Source organism: Hibiscus syriacus, unplaced genomic scaffold (genome assembly GCF_006381635.1).
Source record: "Hibiscus syriacus cultivar Baekdansim isolate YM2019G1 unplaced genomic scaffold, ASM638163v2 tig00113123_pilon, whole genome shotgun sequence".
In the NCBI taxonomy this organism is placed as follows: Eukaryota; Viridiplantae; Streptophyta; class Magnoliopsida; order Malvales; family Malvaceae; genus Hibiscus; species Hibiscus syriacus.
The window spans coordinates 1,943,905-1,963,638 of NW_024063443.1; the positions used below are offsets into that span (position 1 = coordinate 1,943,905).

The 19,734-nt window shown below is 32.8% G+C and overlaps 3 protein-coding genes across 3 annotated transcripts; 2 read left to right on the top strand and 1 right to left on the bottom strand.

Annotated features, from left to right (window-relative positions):
• Window positions 1-5,521: 5,521 nt before the first annotated feature.
• On the top strand, window positions 5,522-7,363 carry LOC120185404 (F-box protein CPR1-like). Its single transcript, XM_039189631.1, has 3 exons — window positions 5,522-5,530; window positions 6,578-6,838; window positions 6,899-7,363. The coding sequence occupies exons 1-3, from the start codon at window positions 5,522-5,524 to the stop codon at window positions 7,361-7,363; spliced, it is 735 nt and encodes a 244-aa protein (XP_039045562.1).
• Window positions 7,364-9,257: 1,894 nt separating this feature from the next.
• On the top strand, window positions 9,258-11,472 carry LOC120185487 (protein JINGUBANG-like). The gene is made up of 2 exons (XM_039189689.1): window positions 9,258-9,891; window positions 10,694-11,472. The coding sequence occupies exons 1-2, from the start codon at window positions 9,262-9,264 to the stop codon at window positions 11,417-11,419; spliced, it is 1,356 nt and encodes a 451-aa protein (XP_039045620.1). The 5' UTR covers window positions 9,258-9,261; the 3' UTR covers window positions 11,420-11,472.
• A 5,655-nt stretch (window positions 11,473-17,127) lies between these two features.
• Window positions 17,128-19,571, bottom strand: LOC120185405 (ribonuclease MC-like). Its single transcript, XM_039189632.1, has 4 exons — window positions 19,543-19,571; window positions 18,444-18,666; window positions 17,872-18,058; window positions 17,128-17,399 (listed from the first exon to the last, which is right to left on the bottom strand). Exons 1-4 carry the CDS (start codon window positions 19,569-19,571, stop codon window positions 17,128-17,130), a joined length of 711 nt encoding a protein of 236 aa, XP_039045563.1.
• Between the last annotated feature and the right edge of the window lie 163 nt (window positions 19,572-19,734).

A 19,734-nucleotide genomic window follows, 5' to 3' on the forward strand; every position in this document is an offset into this window, starting at 1 on the left:
AACCAAAAAAAAACCAAAATTTCAAAAGAATTGCAAACGAAGGTATTTAGGGCTGATTTTTTACATATATCATATTCATCCTAACATAAATCTCTAGTCCGAAATTCACCCAAATCGGAGTTCATTAGAGCCTTCAAATACGTTCTTCAAGTTTTATCGGTAGATTTGGTCTAGGATCTTGTCGAATTTCTTGAAAATTCTAAAGGAGAAATTTCGTGATGAAAATTTCCATATTTCAACTTCATATATTGAAGATCATTTACACAAAAAAACAGAATATTTGGAGATCAAGAAAACTTCGAACAAAGTGATCAAGAAAAACAGATTGTTTGAGAACTCACCGTTCAACAGAGTCCACTGGATACTACTGAAGGTATTTGGTTCTGAAATTTTACAGGTGGTTTCTTGACGCATCGAAAGACATTCAAGAATTTTCCCAAAATTTTTGGACACCGGTAACCCCCTCAAAAATGTTGCTCAAGTTGATCCAGCGTTTTCCAGGTTTCTGTGTTGGTTCTTTTGGAGTATAACCCTTGTTTGGCCTCTTAGAACTTTTAAGTTTTTTCTTATCGCCTTTGCTAGTAATCAAACTCCGATACGAACTGTGGAAGACTACTTGGTAAAGTGAGTTTTAAAGAGTACAAGATCGGCTTACTTGCCTCTTGTTGTGTTATTTTCTTGGAGTGACTTGTGAGGTTTCTTGCTTTGTTGAATTTTCTTCCTTTTATTTTTATTTTACTTTAAAATTTTCTTTTGAGTGTTATGATTTCAGGATGGGCGACAATAACAACAAAAAACTTACGGCTATCTTAGCCACACTTACCCGACTCACGACTCAAGTTGAAAGATTTGATGAAATCGTGAGAGAACGACAAAAACCACAACTGGATCTACCAAACCAGAATCCAAGACCTAACAATGCTGAACTTTTGGTACCCGGGCGAGAACAATCACGTTTTCAAGCACCCGAACTCTTTGCAAAACCAAAGTTCACGATCCCGTCTTTCAAAGGAGACAATGATCCAGACAGGTACATCGAATGGGAAGGAAAAGTTGATCTCATGTTTGCATACCATGACTGCCCCCAAGCTAAACAAGTTTACCTCATAACCACAAAATTCGAAGGATATGCTCGAACTTGGTGGATGCAAACAAGGAAAAAGATCCAGAACTTCCAAATTCCAACAATCACTTCTTGGACCGACCTCAAACAAACCATGAGGAACCGATTCCTACCGAAACATTATACACGAGAAGTTAAACAACGACTACACCGACTTCGACAAGGTAGAAGTTCAGTTGAAGATTACTACAAGGAGATGCAATCCTTACTCAATAGGGCTAACATAACCGAAAAAGAAGAAGTCACCGCGTCAAGATTCGTCGTCGGCTTAAACTCAAACATCACTGATCTTCTTGATCTACAAGGGTACGAAAACCTTGAAGATACACTAAAGAAAGCAATGACAATCGAAGCACAAATCCAAAGGAGATCTCGATTCAGTGAACATTACCAAGGTACTTCAACCTCTTACCAAGGTAATCCTTCAAATCCTTCCTCATTTTCTACTCCATCTTCTCTGAAAAAGCCAAGAAATGACAAACCTGACAAGGAGAAAGAACGGCCAGCAAAGAATGACACACTTCCAGTCCCTAAAGATCAAATGATAATTTGTGAGGAGGTAGGGAAAGCAAAAAAAGAAAAAGTTGAGAAAGAGGCAAATGCAAAAGAGGTCACTAGTTATAAAAGCCAAAAGAATAATGACCCATGGGAGGTGAGTGAACCTAAATGTGAGAAGAAAAGAGTGACTCAAAATCTATGTGTGAGCACAAAATAATTGAGAGAGAACCTTCTTTACAAATAACCTTTCATCCTTGTTCGCTTTAGGGAATCAATTGTTTCGATTTCTAACATTAACAAGGATTTGCGTAGTGTGTTTTCATCTCTTTTACAGGATTTTCGAGAAGTGTTAGGTGATCTACCTAACAAACTACCACTGAGAAAACAATGCCAAATCAATCTAATTCAAGGTTCCATCATACCTCGTCAAACATACAATCTCGAAGAAACCAAAGAGGTGGATTTGTTACAAAAAGGCTACATCCAGGAAAGCCTTAGTCGTGACGCCATTTTAATGACGAAACATGATTTGAACAACACTACAGACTTTATAGTTCATGCACAGGAAATCCATGTAAATGATGAAATAGTAAAAGCAACACGAGACTGGCCCACACCATCTTCCATAGCCAAGAGTTGTCGAATAATATTAGGTGACCCTCCTGACGGGTTACCACCTGAAAGCCCTAATCACTATGCCATATCAATGAAGAGTCACGATTTACGGGAGTCCAAAGGTAAGTATTTTATTACTCATTTTAATGACAATGTAACATACTTCTTCTCCTTCTTACAAGGTAAGGCTCGTGAAGTTGTCATCCATACTAAACACAACTCCTTTAAGTGTGTAGCTGACCGAGGTAAGCAAAACACATTAGACGATGCACTACCACGAAGGTATACTCTTAAGCATGCTACTATTCCAAGAATTGAACATATAAAAGATATATATCACGATAACTCAGATATTTCTGATATTTCTACCCATACTTTTAAAAGTACTTTTAATGAGTTTTATCTTGTATATGAGTTTCCTTGCCAACTAAACAGGTTCTACAATCCACAAATCTCCTGTCGAGAATTATTAATTCATGAACCACACTTAGGAAACTTAAGGGATTACTTTAACAAACCAATTGACATGGTTTTTAAACACTCATTCTCACCACACACGAATAAAACCATGGAGAAATTATCTGAAGAAATCATACAGAAAGCAAACAGTGGTCGACACCATGTTGAATTTCAACCTAAACATCAGATTACAAGAATAGTATGCAAAAGAGGATTTCAAGACTACAAGAAATCAGTTCCTACAAAGAAGAAACCTCGACTGAAACACATAAAGACACATCACATTGATCCTGGTAAATGTTTCACAAGTTTTCCTTTTAACACATCTAAGTCTCTTTCTCTTGGATTTTCAGATTCGAGGACGAATCCTTTTGAGGAGTGGGGGAATGATACATGCACCAGAGTCCATAATACATACTTCTTTGGACTAATGTTTCTACTCGAACCTATTAGAAGAACAAAGTCTCGAAGATTCAAAGCATATCTATTCGTTAAGTATAATGTGAATGAATCATTAAACGATTCTAATGTTGCTCCCTTTAATGTTTCAGATTCGAGGTCGAATATTTTTGAAGAAAGGGAGGATGATACATGCATCACAAGGCTCACATCAAAGGAAGAAGTAATAACTCTTCCAAATGATCCACTCGTCCAAGCATTGGAAAAGAAGATCAGAACAGAAGCAGACTTACGATGACTTTTTGAATGGGATCCTGATCTTATTTAGTCAATATGTCTTCTTACGATACGACCGTATGTCTCTTATCTTTCCAACGGTTCTTGAATCGTATCAATCCGATATCGGGAACTCAAGATATGGCTATTTTATTGAAGATGGTGCATGCAGAAAATCCTATACGAGATTAATACGGGATTTTGTAAATATTACGAATTTTCAATATTTTTATTGATTATTTGTAATATAACTTAATATAAGATGATGCATTATCTTTTAGGATTAGATTTATTATTTTATTAGGAATTAAGGTTGGGTTAAAAATATTATCTTTAGTTGTTATTATTTTATTAGGAATTAGAGTTAAGATATATTTAGTTTATTATTATTTTATTCATTAGTTATGTATGACCTTTAGAACTCAGCCCCTATATAAAGGAGGTTTTATTAAACTTTGTAATTCAAGATTTCTTTGATTAATAATACAACGAGAGTTCATTTTTGCAAGTGTTGATTGCCTTGTGCCTTCGAAGCTTCTTCTCCTTGAGTTCTTTCAAGTTCTTGTGAGGGAGATTAATCTTCACACACCAATTTGCCTTTTCATCGCAACTAGGAGGGTTGGTTAGAGCCATATTATCGTGTTTGCCTTTTCATTGCGACTAGGAGGGCTCGATAGGACATTATTCATCGATTTTCCACATATTCATCCACGTCATCAATCATCTTTATCGTTCACCTTCATAAGGGAGATCTTTTGATTTCTTGGTTATCTTATTTTATTTGCAATTCTTTATCTTTTCTTTATCTTGTTTTAATCTTATTTTTTATCTTGTTTCCAGCACCAAAAAGAAACCCTAAAGAACCATATCTATTGCCGCCACCTTCCCCATTCATCCCTTATTGTTCTTCATCAAGTCTAGATCTTTTTTAGGTTTGATTCTTCAACAAGAGCAACGTTCATCAATCCGCTACCGCTTCCCTATCAGACGGCTAAAGGCATTAAGGCAACAGAATGAAAAGATAAAAGATTAAAATTAGGACTTTCATTCTTTCAAACCTAGTCATCTGACAATCATCCGTTTATTTTTTTGATATATATATATATGGATGGATGGATATATTAATGGGTGGATGGATGCTACGGGTGATGGGTCGGGTGATGAGTCAAAAAAATTTCATCCATATCTGACTCGACCCATCACCCGCCAATTATCCATTTCTAAGCGGCTTTTCATCCATTTATTCGGGACGGATGGGTGAATAATCCACTCACCCATGATAATTGTTAGCCCTAAGTAAGACAGCTTTCCCTCATATTACTTGCACCATAAACAGCATAAATAATTTATACCTTTATATTTTTATCATGTAGGGATGTTTATATTTATCTTACCGATATTATAGTTAATCCATTAGATTTATTATGTAGAATCAATTACTTTGATTAATAATAATAATAATCATATTTTTCTTAGAAAATCATTGTATTTATAGATACAATAGAATTTGTCATTCAAAGATGTTTATAGGTTAGATCGAATTTGAACATGAGACAAACATATTATACTTATTCAAGTCCGATTCTTTCTGAAATATAAATTTTTAAGCTTATTTAAATTCATCCTTATTTATAAATGATTAATTCAAATCTATTTTCGGACCAACCATATTACTTTATATTTTTTATAAAAAATATTTACTTCATTTTAATTTTAATAATTTTTTATTCTAATAAAATAATCTAGGGTAACTTACACATTTAATACCTAAATTATTAGTTTTGGTCTTTTTAGTACCTAAACTTTTAATTTTTCCTGAAATCATACTTAAAGTTTAGTTTTTGGTTTTTTAGTGTTCGGCCATTAAAAACTTTATGTTGAACTGACTTTTGATTTTGATATAACATGTTTTTTTAAATGTTTTAAGTCTTTACAATTTGCATTTCACGAATTTATAATTAATTTGTCATAAACGATTTTAAAGTATTTTTAAGTGTAAAAAAAAATCACAAGTGTTATTGAGTAAATTCACATTTTATAAATATTGTTTTAAAGCTCAAAACACTTTTTTTAGCCAAAATCTCTTCTAGTCCGAGACCAGTATGATAGTCTCGATACCAAAATTCTAGAAGGCTTTTTGGTATTGATACCATGGCCTTGGTATCTCGATCGGTGGGTGAGTATCGATACCCACTTAAACAATATCAATACTAGTGGTTTAACAACTATAAATTTGACCATTGGGAGGTTTGGTCTCTATACCAACATCTGAATATCGATACCAATTGTGCAGGTGAGCATTAAAATCTCAAAATTAATGAATTCAACGGTTCTATTCAATCCCCAACGACTCCAAACAGCTAGATTGACGTTTGAAGACATAAAAGAGATAAAGATTCAAATCGAGAACAACAAGAAAGTCAATTACAAATTTAATCCAACGTCAATATAGTTTTAGAGAAAAAAATTGTCAAGTTCTTTGTAACACACTTGTGAGCTACATTATTAAATTTGCTCAAGTATGATTTTTGGTGAGTTCTTAATTTGTGCAAACACATTTGCCTTTGTGAGTTTTTTTTTTGTTGTTGCTAAATTTGTAATTACTCTGTGGGAGAGTGTGCATTCAAGGTTTTGGGGTATAAACCGTTAAGTATTTGTAAGGTTACACCTTATCCTCAAAGGTTTGCAAATCTAGTCGATTTGATAAATCCTTAGTGTGGATGCTAAGGTAGTGGATGTAGACTTGGTTTAAAAGTCGAACCACTCTAAATTCTTTGTGCAAAGTTTTATTTTCGATTGCTTCCACCACAAAATTTTCAAAGGCCAATTCACCCCCTCTTGACTATTTTCGGTTGATCGATTCAAGCCTAGAACTTTAGTTTTTGTTTCATTTTAATATTTTGTTCGAAATTTAACGTTAAGTTTTAAAAAAATAGAAAATTTAGGTATTAAGAAAGACTAAAACTGATATTTTAGGAATTAAATGTGTTAATTTTGTAACAGATGGGTACTAAAATGAAATAAAAACTAAATGTTAAGTATGGTTTTAAAAAAAATATAAAATTTAAATACTAAAACAGAATAAAACTAATTGTTTTGGTATTAAATACGTAAGTTTACCCAAACACTGAACGCGAGAATGGTTGGTATTCACCTTTTGTTGATGGCCCTTGTAATGGGATCTTGTGTTTACATGATTCTGGTAAGGCTGCCCTTTGGAACCCATCTACCAGAGAGTTCAAAATCCTTCCTCAATCCACAGTCCAACGCCCTCCTGCAATAGATTACACTAGTTCTGATTGCCTTGGTCTTGGGTATGATTCTGAAACTGATGACTTCAAAGTTGTAAGATTTGTTATTAATTTCTTTGAAGAGAATCTAGATGAAGGGTTGATGGCAGATTGGATCGAGCAAGTTGAGTTATATTCCCTTAAAAGTGATTCATGGAAGGAAATTTCAGTTCCTGGGGTTTATGCTTTTGTTTCTATTTTGTTTAATAATTATATCAATGTGTTTTATTATTGGCAGGCAAGTGGGGATTATAAACTTATTCTTTCGTTTGATATGGTTAATGAAAAGTTTTCAACTTTACCACTGCCTGAATTTGGTGGGACTTTAGCACAATGTTATTTGGAACTTTTGGACTTCAATGGATTGCTTGGTGCTATTTTATACCCATGTGAAGGAACTGACAAGTCTTTTGATTTATGGGTTATGAATGGATCATGGACTAAACAATTCAGTGTTGAATCTGTTCCTGGAGTTGAGAGGCCATTGGGGTTTTGGAAAAATGGCGAAATGTTTCTCGAGAGCTCTGATCATGAACTGGTGTTGTTTGACCCCTCCACACGAGAGATTAAAAATCTCGGTATCCATGCTGATCGGGAAACAATGCGGATTGTTGCTTATGTTGAGAGCTTGGTTCCAATAAATGGAAGACAAGAGCATGAGGAAAGTATAGTTCGTCGGCCAGCTGGAGGTGCATCAAATTGACATTGAACACTAAGATGGATGGGGCACTACAACAAAAGAGGCAAGATTAGTAGGATTTGAACTCTTGATATTGTCTTGTGATGTTCTCAAATTATGTTGTTATTGTTTGGATTGTATATACATGTCGTAGATGTTGACTTGTTTCTGTTTGCTTTTTGGTTGTTTTAGTGGATGCTCGAAATTACATCCTACAGATTTGCTTAGTTGTTAACTCTTATCTGCAGTTCTATTGGCCTGCAGATTATGATTTGCATATATTATTATTGTTATGATCATGTGCTATTGTCTATACTTTAGATCCAATGAAACAGCGTCAATGGTTTGGTATTGCTTCCTTTGTGGAATATTTCTGGAAATTGTTGTGTTTTTTCTGCAAATATATATAGAATAATTCGCATGAGCTTGTGTGTGTGCATATAGAGAGTTTACTTGGTTTTGCATGTTTGCTTTTCGAATTTAAGAGTCGGAATTCCAGAACTTTTGTGTGAGATGATTTCATTCTGGATCTCAGTTATTTGTTTTAGAGGTAAATGGATAGCATTCTTGCAGAGGTCTTGTTTTAGGTTTTTCTGCTCGCATGTGAGTATCAAACATGTCGAATATGGGTATTCTGATAGTTTTTTGATGTAGTTGGAGGGTCCTTAGAGGATTGTATGCTTGTAGTATATCCCAAAATGCACGAACACATGTATGAGTAGCCTGGACTGATTGGTGCTCATTACATTGGTTTGATGGTTTTTCTGATATGAGATACGCCTTGTATTACATGACTGCAAAATAACAAATGGTTTGGCATCTTTCTTGATCTGTATTTCCCTAAAAATATTCATATCTGATGGTGCCTCCATAGATACTTTTTCTTCACGTTTAGGCATCGAATTATGTATACATTTTAGAGCTCTTTGAATAAGTCGATAGTTGCATCGAAGTGCTAAGTTTTTATACTTGTTTAAATTTCTGTTTCGACAATTTTTTGAGGTCTCGGACAACTTCTTGCAGATTTCTTCTACAACTTCCTTGGATGATTGAAGAGTTTGAAGGTCTGGAATCACCACATTCTCAATTGGAGTCGGATCTTTTCTTTCCGGCCGAAACCTGGAAATAATTGACGTAATATCCAACTCCTCAGAATCTGATGATGAATAATAAAACGAGTTGGAGTTGGAGCTGGAATCGCCTGATGAAAATAACTCATTACCGTCATGATTTCATTCCTTGAATCTCAATGCAATCTCTCGCAAATTTTCTCTTATATTCTAGCAAATGGTCATAAAATTTAAAACCAACGGTTATCAGGGGGGATTCGTCCTGCTAAAATGATGAGTTCCCTTGATTAAAAATAATAATTTTGAAATGGTCATCTCAATGGCTGTAGGGGAATGGAATGTCGTGTTTCCTTTAAATTTAAAAAAAAATAAAACTATTGAAAAATTACATATGAAAAAATATGAAGAAGTATATATGTATTATATATAATTATAGAAAAATGTTTACATTAGAATTAAATAGTAGCATAATATTATAAATATTTATAATTAATTTCAAACAATAACTTCAATCGACTCAAGTTTATAAACTCGACTCGAAAAAACTTAAAATAATGTTTGTTATAAAGTAGGATTCAGCAGCCCAAATAACTTAAGATTTTTTAATTCGACTTGACTTGATCGAACGGTAAATCCTATGTGAAACTCAAACATTAGTTTCGTTTTAGAAACTCTAGAAAGAGATTTATGGTTCCCAAAATTGTAGTTGGGAATGCCATTAATACAATATTTTCAGCATTTGTTTCTACAAACACATTCATTCACCTTTCTTTCACACCATTCAACAACTGCTATTAAATCCACCACAACATAAATCATTTACAATTTCATCTTGTGCAAAGGATGGCCTCAATGGAATCCCACGACTCACCTCCAAAATGCTCATCTTTTGCAATAAGAGAAACAACAACTCACCACAAAAAGATGGCCTCATTAGATCCTTCAAATTCACCGCCAAACCACTCCTTTGCTCTAAGGGATCACACCACCGGTCAATGCTTCTTGAGAAGCCTCTCCACTAAAGATGCCTCCTTCAATGGCTTCCATTGCTCCCCTCCTCGTTACAGCACTCCTTCTCCCCACATTTCTTCTCCCCTATCCTCTCCTCTCCGCGCTTTCGACCCTTCCGACCACGCCGTCGGCCTCGACACTTCATATAAATGTCTGTCTTCGGTCCTTAAAAAAGATGGTCAGGTTCTGTCCATTGCCATCTCGAACGGGGTCGTTTATACCGGATCGGATTCGAACTTGATACGCATTTGGAAGTTGCCCGAGTTTTCGGAATGTGGAGTGATCAAGACTAAAGCATCGACCGTCGTTGCTCTTGCGGTGTCACATGAAAGGGTGTTTGCAGCCTATGGTGATACCAAGATTAGGGTATGGCGAAGAACATGGGAGGGTACGTTGAAGCATGTCAAGTTGGCGACAATACCCCGGACCAGCGGATATGTCCGAAGCTACATTTCCGGAAAAGACAAAATGGTAATGGCCTATTGCTAGCTATTGTCGGTGGCGTTAGCTTCCTTAAAAAATTCAAATTTTCATATATTTTTTAAAAAAAATACTTTTATCAATTATCTATTTTCGTCCCTAAAATTTTATAAATTCAACCTCATAAAATGTTGCGATGACATGCATCTGAATTCTGAGTAACCTAGATTTTATGCAATATTGTTAGAGGGTAAGTGGTGGGTGAAATAAGGTTGAAAATGTGGGAAACGGCTGATGCAATTGAAGGGTTCTTTTAAGTTTTAAGATAGGGAGAGTGAATGGATAACAAACATTTTGGGATCAGAGAGTGTAAATGGTGTTCGATTTTAGATTCAACTCTCAACTACTATCTACCAAAGTTTATTACACAAGCATCAAACTTTGTGCTTATCTGTAGTTTAACTTTATTCGTTAAATGTGGTGCACTGAAATTTCCAATTTAAATCGAAATTATCATATTTTTTATATAATCATCAAGATTCAATTTAATTACCGACTAATCTTCTTTATGATATAAATTTATTATGTCTAGAGATATTGGTACTTCTCTAATATGACCTTAAATTGCATTATGAAAGTTTGGTCACCAACCTCTTATTTATACTGCAGAAACAGACTTTACTTCGGTTCTCTCTCTATATAATGTGTAGACAGATATTTGGTTGGAATTGACCCATTTCTAGTTGAGTTCAAAATTACCATTAGATGAGAAATTCATGTATTAACAGTTGTAAAATTGTTTTTTTTTTACAAATTACTTAAACACGACATGCATTGATCAATTGAATTGCAGACGAGGCATATGGGGCCAATAACATCACTAGCAATCAACGTATCAGACAACATTCTCTACTCCGCTTCCGTCGATAAAACCGTGAAAGTTTGGAGAATATCAGACCTCAAATGCATCGAGAACATCCCGGCACATTCCGAACCCATCAACTCGATCGTCGTGGCAGACGACGGAATACTGTACACCGCCTCCGACGATGCCACAGTCAGGGTCTGGCGACGCAACTTTTGCCGAGGAGAATGGCCTCATTCGCTCATGGTGACCTTACCGGCCAAATGCTCGCCCGTCAAAACTCTAACACTGACCGCGGATGGCGGAGTATTGTACGGCGGCTGCACGGACGGATACATACATTACTGGCTTAAAGGCTGGTTATCGGGCCAACTACAATACGGAGGTGCACTCCAAGGTCACACTCATGCAGTCATGTGCCTAGCCAGTCTGTCCAACTATGTGATCAGTGGCTCCGCCGACTCGTCTTGCAGGGTGTGGACCAGGGAACATGATGGTCAACACGTGTGTCTAGCCGTTTTGGTGGGCCATAGGGGACCCATCAGATGTGTGGCTGCATTTTTGGGACACTCGGGGGACGAGGTTGAAGATGGTTGCACCATCTGCAGTGGGAGCCTTGATGGAGTTTTGAAGATGTGGCGCGTAAATCGTACCAAGAGTGCCGGTGGAGGCTTTGTAAAAAATGATTATTTTGAGTTAGATGAGGGAGTCTAAGTCACTTGATTAGGTTCCCTGGAATGTACAGTGTAATTTGCTCATCATTTGATTTCTGGAATTCTCTGTCTGGTTTATACTGCGACTCAAAAATTTTGTAGTGTATTTATAGTTGGATTTAAATAAACGTTAGATATAGATATAGCTTTTATACAAATAATAATTTAATATATTATTACATTAATTTTTATCTAAATTTTAATATAAATTAATATAATTGTTGGACCGTTGATAGATCCTATGATAGGATCGAAAGCTCCATCGATATTGATCTTCACCACACTATTCAACGATCTCTACCAACAGTCCAGCATCCTAGAGGAAGCATACTTAAATAGTGCCCAAATCTCCTATTAATTGGTGATTTTTCTATGTACTTAATCATATATAATTTAATACTATTATGATGATTCTGTATTTTTAAACATTTTTTAATATAATATTTTTCTAACTTAAAAATGGGCACAAGTGTCCAAATAATGATGTGGGAATTTTTAATTCTCAAAGTAATGTATTCATCCGATTAATTTTTGATATAGGGTATTTTCTATAGAGTTTTGGGATCTTTCGGCGTCTTCAGAGGGTGTTCATTGTTAGATGGATTTTTAGGCGTATTTAATGGGATTTCAGGAAAAAAAATTGGTTATTTTACACAAATATCACCTTAACAAAAATTAATTACTTGTTAGTCACTGTTTAAGAATATTTTACGGATCTAGCATATTTTTAAATACTTTCTATAAAATTATTCATGCATTAAATTACATAATACAATTATATCTACCAATTACCACTTGACACTTTCTTATACGTTTTTGACCCTTTCAAAATCATATGCGTATAGTATATTCTAGGAAACTTTGAGGGTAAGTAATTTAAAATATAAATAATTTTATAAAATATTACAGATCATCGTCATTTTGAAAACAATTTTGCAGAAAGACGCGGTACATGTACCGCATAGGATTTTGAAAAATATTTATAAAAGTTTTATAACTAATATTTATTTTTCAAAATCCTATGCGGTGAATGTGTCGCGCCTTTCTGCAAAATTATTTTTCAAAATCCTAGAATATACTATACGTATAGGATTTTGAAATGGTCAAAAACGCATCAGAAAATGTCAAGTAGTAATTGGTAGACATAATTGTATTGTGTAATTTAATGCATGAATAATTTTATAGAAAGTATTTAAAATATGTTAGATCTGTAAAATATTCTTAAACAGTGCCTAACAAGTAATTAATTTCTGTTAAGGTGATATTTGTATAAAAATGCCAACTTTTTTTTAAATGCTAAAGACGCCAGAATTTCCACAATTGAATTCACCCAAAGACGCCGAGAAATCTGGTTCACCCCTAAAGACGTCGAGATATCTCAAAACCCTGTAAAAAACACTCTATATCAAGAATTAATCGGGTGACTACATTACTTTGGGAATTAAAAATTCCCACATTATTATTTGGGCACTTTTGCCCTTAAAAATGGTTCCCACAACACTATTAACTTAAATGAAAGTATTAATGTTTAGGATTTTGGTTTGATTAGTGAAAATTATAATTAATGTATGATATTTAGATTTTATATAAACCTAAATAATATCAAATTTATTAATAAAAACAAATCATTTAAAAAAATTAAAATACATTTTAAATTTTTCTCAAAAAATAATTGTAACTTTTAATTTATGAATTGGAAAATAAATTAAATTAAATAGAAGGGTAAACTATACAGTGAACCACTTAATTATATAACCCTTTTACTTTTGTCACCGATTACTTACATGATAGTTAAAAGAATCAGTATATTTTTACATTTAGTCCTTAATATATTATCTCAATTTGGTCATAAATTAAATAAAACTTAATAAATTTATCATTCAGTCAAGATATGACATGTGTCAGCACATGAACACTTGGGTAGAATCAAACCTAAGACCATAAGGATGGATAAACAATGCCCCCACCCACTGCACCAAACATCCCCAATTGTTTATTACTTACAACAAATTATATTTATCTTTTTAAAGCTTGCTAATGGTAAAAGGAAATTGAAGTAAAAATAAATTAGAATTAATTTTTTTGAATATCTGATTCAAATTAATATATTAATAAATTAATTATTGCTGATTATAAAAATATTTTTTAAATACTTTACTTCAAAATTATTAAAAAAATAAAAATGAATTTAAAAGTTGTTAAATTTATATATTGAGAATGTAAAAATTATTTTAATAAAATATACTATATATTGAGAATGTAAAAATTTATATATAATCATTGAAAATAAACATTTAATAGAATTAAACTTATGGTTTTTTTATTTAAAATATTTTCTTTTATATTTTGGAAAATAAAGCAAACAATGTTTGGTAAAAAAATAAAGTTCAGAATGATAATAACTATATACAAAGCATGTAAGTTTAGTAACCAGAGTGGGGTTTGTCCTAGTGGTTTGAGTATGTCTGCTCATCCTTATGGTCTCATGTTCAATTTTACCCAAGTGCAATTTCATCCTCTTTATTTTCTATCCAATCGGGTGGTGACACGTGGTCACCTCCTGATCGAATAGAAAAATTATTTAATTAAATAAATTTAAATTAATGAAAAAATATCCTCCAATCATATAGATTATGTTCCTGTGCTGACACATGTCAGATCCTGATTGAATGGTAATTTATTAAATTATATTTAAATTATACCAAATTGAAAGAATATATAAATATTAAAGACTAAATGTAAAATATATCAATTCTTTTAACTGTCACGTCAACATTTTTGTAAAATATTAACGGCTAGTGGTCTATTGAACAAATTAAATAGTTAAGTGGTGTGATTGACAAAATGAAAGATCGGTGGCAAAATAAAAGGGCTACATAGTAAGGTGGTCAACTATACAGTTTACCCTAATAGAATATATCTAAGTATTATCTGAATGTTAAATTAGATATTATAATTTAATTAAAACTGGTTTGTGAACTTTTTCTATTATCATCCTTGTATTAAATAATTATCTTAATTTTCACTAACGAAATCATAATTCAACTATCTATATAATAATACAAATTTTGATTCAAACGTGTTTAAATATACAATTTTATTCAAGGTGATAAGTAATGTATACACTCATATCAAAATAATATAATTATTCAATCTTAATAATATTGGAATCAACCCCAATAAGCTTAAAATTCTTTTTTTTGGGCTTTTTTTCTTCTAGTTAGTGCCCATATCTCTTTCTAAACCTTGTAATTTTCATATTTCCAGGTTTAGGCTTCATCCAAGTTTTCGTCTTTGCTTCTCTTGTCAATACTGTGTAGCAAAACTTTTCCAAATAAGGAATGAATCAGCTTCCAATTTCCACCCTGGTGTCACTTTCATCTGCGCATAGTGTGATGGTTTGATGGTTGAATTAGTAATGATCTGAATCTAGTGATTACATATATTCACCAATGTCATGGGATTTCATAGATCAAGCAAGATGTCATGGGATTTCATCTTGAGAGTTGAGACAAAGTGCTTTCTTAATAATTGGACCATTCCCTTGAATTGTTAGCACTTCAGATTACATAGGATACTCAAGTGTCTCTGCGCGCATAAGCAACAATAAGCCTGCCCAGGTGAAAACTTGAGTTTGCAGTTCCATGGAAATCTTTTGGGACAAAAAGAAAATAGAGCTGCAATTTTCCACCTTTTGAATATGCGTAATTATGGATCCTCTCTTTTGAATTGATGCTGAATTCATCAAATTCACTTAATAACATGCTAATTATGATAACATTATGCCAGGGCATTTATGGAGTCAGAATTGCCAACTTTTAAAGAGAAAAACCCTCAGCTGGAGCAGGTTACCGAACTCATTCGTGGACAGCATCCACATTTGAAGGCCTTTTACAGTAAGTTACTCTTTCCTGGATGAGTTTCAGACATAATGCATTGAGATGTGTGCATTGTTCTTAAATGTTAGTCTTTGAACAGCATTGTTTCTCCAAAATCACCTCAGCCATTTAAAAACTTATTTCATGTCAATTTGTCAGAAACTAAAATGAGCGGGCGGTATGCGTGAAGATATGACTCCTGAAGATCCTCCTCCATGCAACCAGGCTAAGAAACGCTTTGGGAAGAAAGGTGGTGAATTACATAATGCATTGAGATGTGTGCATTGTTCTTAAATGTTAGTCTTTGAAACATGCATTGTTTCTCCAAAATCACCTCAGCCATTTAAAAACTTATTTCATGTCAATTTGTCAGAAAACTAAAATGAGCGGGCGGTATGCGTGAAGAATATGACTCCTGAAGATATCCTCCTCCATGCAACCAGGCTAAGAAACGCTTTGGGAAGAAAGGTGGTGAAATTGAAGACGATGCATGTAACTAAACACCCTAGTGTGCAAGGTACATGGAAACTGAGGTGAAATATTGAGACACAATAGTACTCTCTTTTTAGCTTTATTTTGGCCATGATGGCAACTTTGCTAGAGCATTCCACCTCATTGGAGGTCGTTGGAACTTCTATGTTATGGACAAATCCTAATGATGTTTGAATCGTTGAGTATGAATTTCTATTCAAACCTTACAGATGGAAACTAGTGGAGGAGTGTTGCGACGGTGAGGAAGGAAGAGATAAGGATAGTAATAAAAGTTTTTAAAGTGTTGTGTTATTTTTTATGGTTTTCAAAAATTTTGGGCTCTTTTTTATAAAAATATATTTTTAATTTTTTAATTTTAAATAAAACTTTTAAAATTACCAGATTATGACATGTGTCACTTAACGAGAAAAACTAACTTCATTGACTGCCCGGGCACCTAAAAGGGTAACGTTTGTAACGTTATGCATTTGGATGGATCAAAAAATGATATAGGCATCTATTTGGCACAAAAGATATAATTTAGGCAATTAAGCCTAAATTTTATTAAATCTACAAATGCATTCTTTTTAAAAAAAAAATTAAAGCTCTTATTATTATTAATCATTCTATTAGTTTTTCTTGGAAAATCTAATGGAGTAACTATAATATCGGTAAGACAAGTATATTTATAATCGCCCAATGAAAATAGATATTATATGATTTATTTATTTTAAATATCACAATGATCCTATAAGAAAATATAGAGATAAGTGCAAGCCTTTTAACTTGGAAAGTTTACAATAATCATTATTTAGAGTTTTCAAGGTAAAGTACATAAATGATTTTCCGACTTTATGATTTATTTTGTTGGATCATTAGACTACTAAAAGTTACAAAATGATCTTTCGAATATAAGGTACTACCTTATTGGGTCCCCCATTATTAAAAGTTACAAAATGGTCACTTGATTATTCATATGTTTCAAACTCGTTTTTTTTCGTTAAAAAATAAACATTAATTTGCTGATTAAGATATGATAATATCCGATCCCAGGATCTCAAAGGACTATACAATTCAAACGGTTATGGGATCATATTTTCACATATCTCAATCAGTAGATTAACATCAAACTTAGATGACTGTGACTTTTTTTAAAAAGAAAATGATAAACTCGAAATATATGAAAAATTAGGTGACCATTTTGTAATTTTTAATAGTCAATAGACTCAACAAATAAGTGTCCTATAGTTAGGGGACTATTATGTAACTTGTAATAATCAAATGACTCAACAAAATAATATCTTATAGATAGAGGACCATCTATGTATTTTACCCAAGTTTTTATTAAGAGAGAGGATCACTAAGGAAAGTATACATTAGTTAACATGGTTTTGCAGGGGCCCGTGATAGTACCATTTCTGACTGGCAATTGATGTGGACAATTTCGAATCGTATTAACCAGTTGCGAAGACGATGCCGGTCTGTTATAACATAAACGAATCTCCCATAATTGCACAACTCCGGTGGTTCGATTTGTGTTGCAAGCAATCTCAGGTAAGGCTTGTGTAAGGTTCTGAATTTTGTTTATAACCTGTTGAACCGTATAAGTATTTCCTCGTGTAAGTCCCATAACTGAATCAATCACAACAAATTAGAGACTATGTTAGAAAGATGAATTCTCAACTATTTAATCTTCAACAGTGTTGTATATGTTACAATATAAATTATAAATATGCATGCATAGAGATAGACTGAAGGGGTGCAATCTATAATTTTAAAATTTTTATATGATTTAGGTATTTTCTTTGTATTTCTATTATTTATCTAATTTTAAATCTCTTAAATTTGATTAACCTATTTTTAGATATATTATGTGTAGATTTAAGCTATCGTTTAACATTCATGTTGATGGCTAGGATGATGAAAGTACTTAATAGAAACGAATTATCTTTATATTTTTATTGATAATTTATTTTTGTTTTCTTATGATTTGATAAATTGGTCCTCTTAAAATATTATAAATTTGTATCTCGGTATAAAATCATACGTCCGTCCAATCATAAGTATAAAAGTATATGTAGTATAAATGAAATATATTCGTTACCTGGACTTGTTAAACCCTGTCTAAGGGTTAAGGCGGAGTCGAAGAAGCGAAAAGGGTCATAGGGGTAATCAGAACATGTTCCGTGCTTGTCCCATTCATGTCCCCAAAAGACGTAAGCAGTTCGATTAGGGTTCTTCAAGTCCGGCCATAGTGATATTAAGTTGCTTTGAATGGGAGTCAAAGCAGTCTTTTAAATTATAGAAACTTTTGTTAGATTATATATATAAATTTAAGGATAAATTACATTTTTAGTGCCTCAACTATCACTTTTGTTCCGTTTGGGTAACCTAACTATTTTTTATTTCAAAATCATATCTAACGTTTAGTTTTGGTTTCATTTTGGTCACCCGCCATTAAAAAATTAATAGAACTATTGACATGATATTTAAAAAAAAATCAATGATGACGTTTCATTATCTTATGATGACAATTGACACATCAACAGTTCTGTTAATTTTTTAGTAGCGGGTGACCAAAATAAAATAGAAGTGATAGTTGGGTACTAAATGTGTAGTTTACCCTATTTTTTATATAAAAAAAGAGATAAATTTAAAAGTTGATGATATGCTTACCGGAAGAACTGAGGAAGAACTGGGTGGCGGAGTATAACAAGCATAAGAAGTTCGGTTGTAACCGGGTATTGGGTTGTCGTTGATATCTTGTGGCCATATACCATGGATGGTAAACACGGTTGGAATGGGAGTACCACATCTCACGCCACCGGAACACGTGGCAGGAGGCCATTGGAGACTCAATTTGTAGAAATCTATAGGCGGTGGCGCTTTAAGTGACCCGCTGAATAAATCTTGAAATGTTCAAAGTAAATGGTTGTGGATATAATTTGAACAGAACTGAGACGCAAATCACTGAAACAGCTACTAATGTATGTTTCAAAGCCATTATGACAAGCAATACTCGACCAAATCTATAATATTTTGTATTCTAGATTTGAGATCAAAGCGTCGACCTTTTTATAACACTCTTACAGATGCAGCATATATTATATATTATATATACACACATATATATAATCAAAATAATAATGTCAAAATAATTATTTTATCAGAATAAAATTAACATGTGTTTTTATGGTTTGCTTATTGTTGTAACTAACTTTTGACTTGCATGTTTTTTACCATGTGCTTATTGTTGTAACAAACATTTCTTTTGTCTTATATAAATTTAGAACTTCGTAATAATGTAAAAATAATTATTTTATTTAGAATTTATATAAAATAATAGGAGTATAATTTATCAATATTCGAATTCAATATTTCTCTCCATAAAGATGTCGTTTTTCCCTTTTTTTTTATCATCAGCTAGGTTGACTTACATGCTTTCTCGGTTTATTTTTGTAACAAACTTTTTTTGAGTAAACTATTAGAATGGTTACTTATATTTTTATATTGATTTACTTTTGCTCATTAAGTTTAAAAAAATTAAGTTTTAATCATGTATGTTGTCGTTTTATTAAGTTTTGATCACTGAATTATTAAAATTGTTAGTTTGATGATGTTACATATTAATAAAATAATTTATTTTTTCTTTTAATCATTTAATTATAAATAAAATAATAATTATAAGTTTTATTTATAAACCCAAAGAAGTTTAATAAAAAAATAACTTATCTTTTTTTAAATATGTTTTTCTTTATCTTTGTCGAAACTTTACCTCCCATACTCGAGCTTCTCACTATTCATCTTTTTTTACTGAGCTAAAGTAATTACAAAGTCATATTTGTTCTAATCACTATCAACCATTTAACAATAAATTGTTAAAAAGAAAAAAAATTGTACCACTTTTAAAAAAGTAATTATAAGTAGAAAAATCATAACAATACGAGTGCTAGAGAGAGAAAGTATA

What these genes read in the sequence shown, in the direction of transcription:
- LOC120185487 (XM_039189689.1), top strand. Translation starts at nt 9,262, where the DNA reads ATGGAATCCCACGACTCACCTCCAAAATGCTCATCTTTTGCAATAAGA. An exon ending in TTTCCGGAAAAGACAAAATG is followed by an intron (nt 9,892 to 10,693) that starts GTAATGGCCTAT and finishes ATTGAATTGCAG; the next exon opens with ACGAGGCATATGGGGCCAAT.
- LOC120185405 (XM_039189632.1), bottom strand. Translation starts at nt 19,571, where the DNA reads ATGAATAGTGAGAAGCTCGAGTATGGGAG. An exon ending in GTTCTTCCTCAGTTCTTCCG is followed by an intron (nt 18,059 to 18,443) that starts GTAAGCATATCA and finishes ATAATTTAAAAG; the next exon opens with ACTGCTTTGACTCCCATTCA. An exon ending in ACAGGGTTTAACAAGTCCAG is followed by an intron (nt 17,400 to 17,871) that starts GTAACGAATATA and finishes TGATTGATTCAG; the next exon opens with TTATGGGACTTACACGAGGA.
- LOC120185404 (XM_039189631.1), top strand. An exon ending in AGGAAATTTCAGTTCCTGGG is followed by an intron (nt 6,839 to 6,898) that starts GTTTATGCTTTT and finishes TATTATTGGCAG; the next exon opens with GCAAGTGGGGATTATAAACT.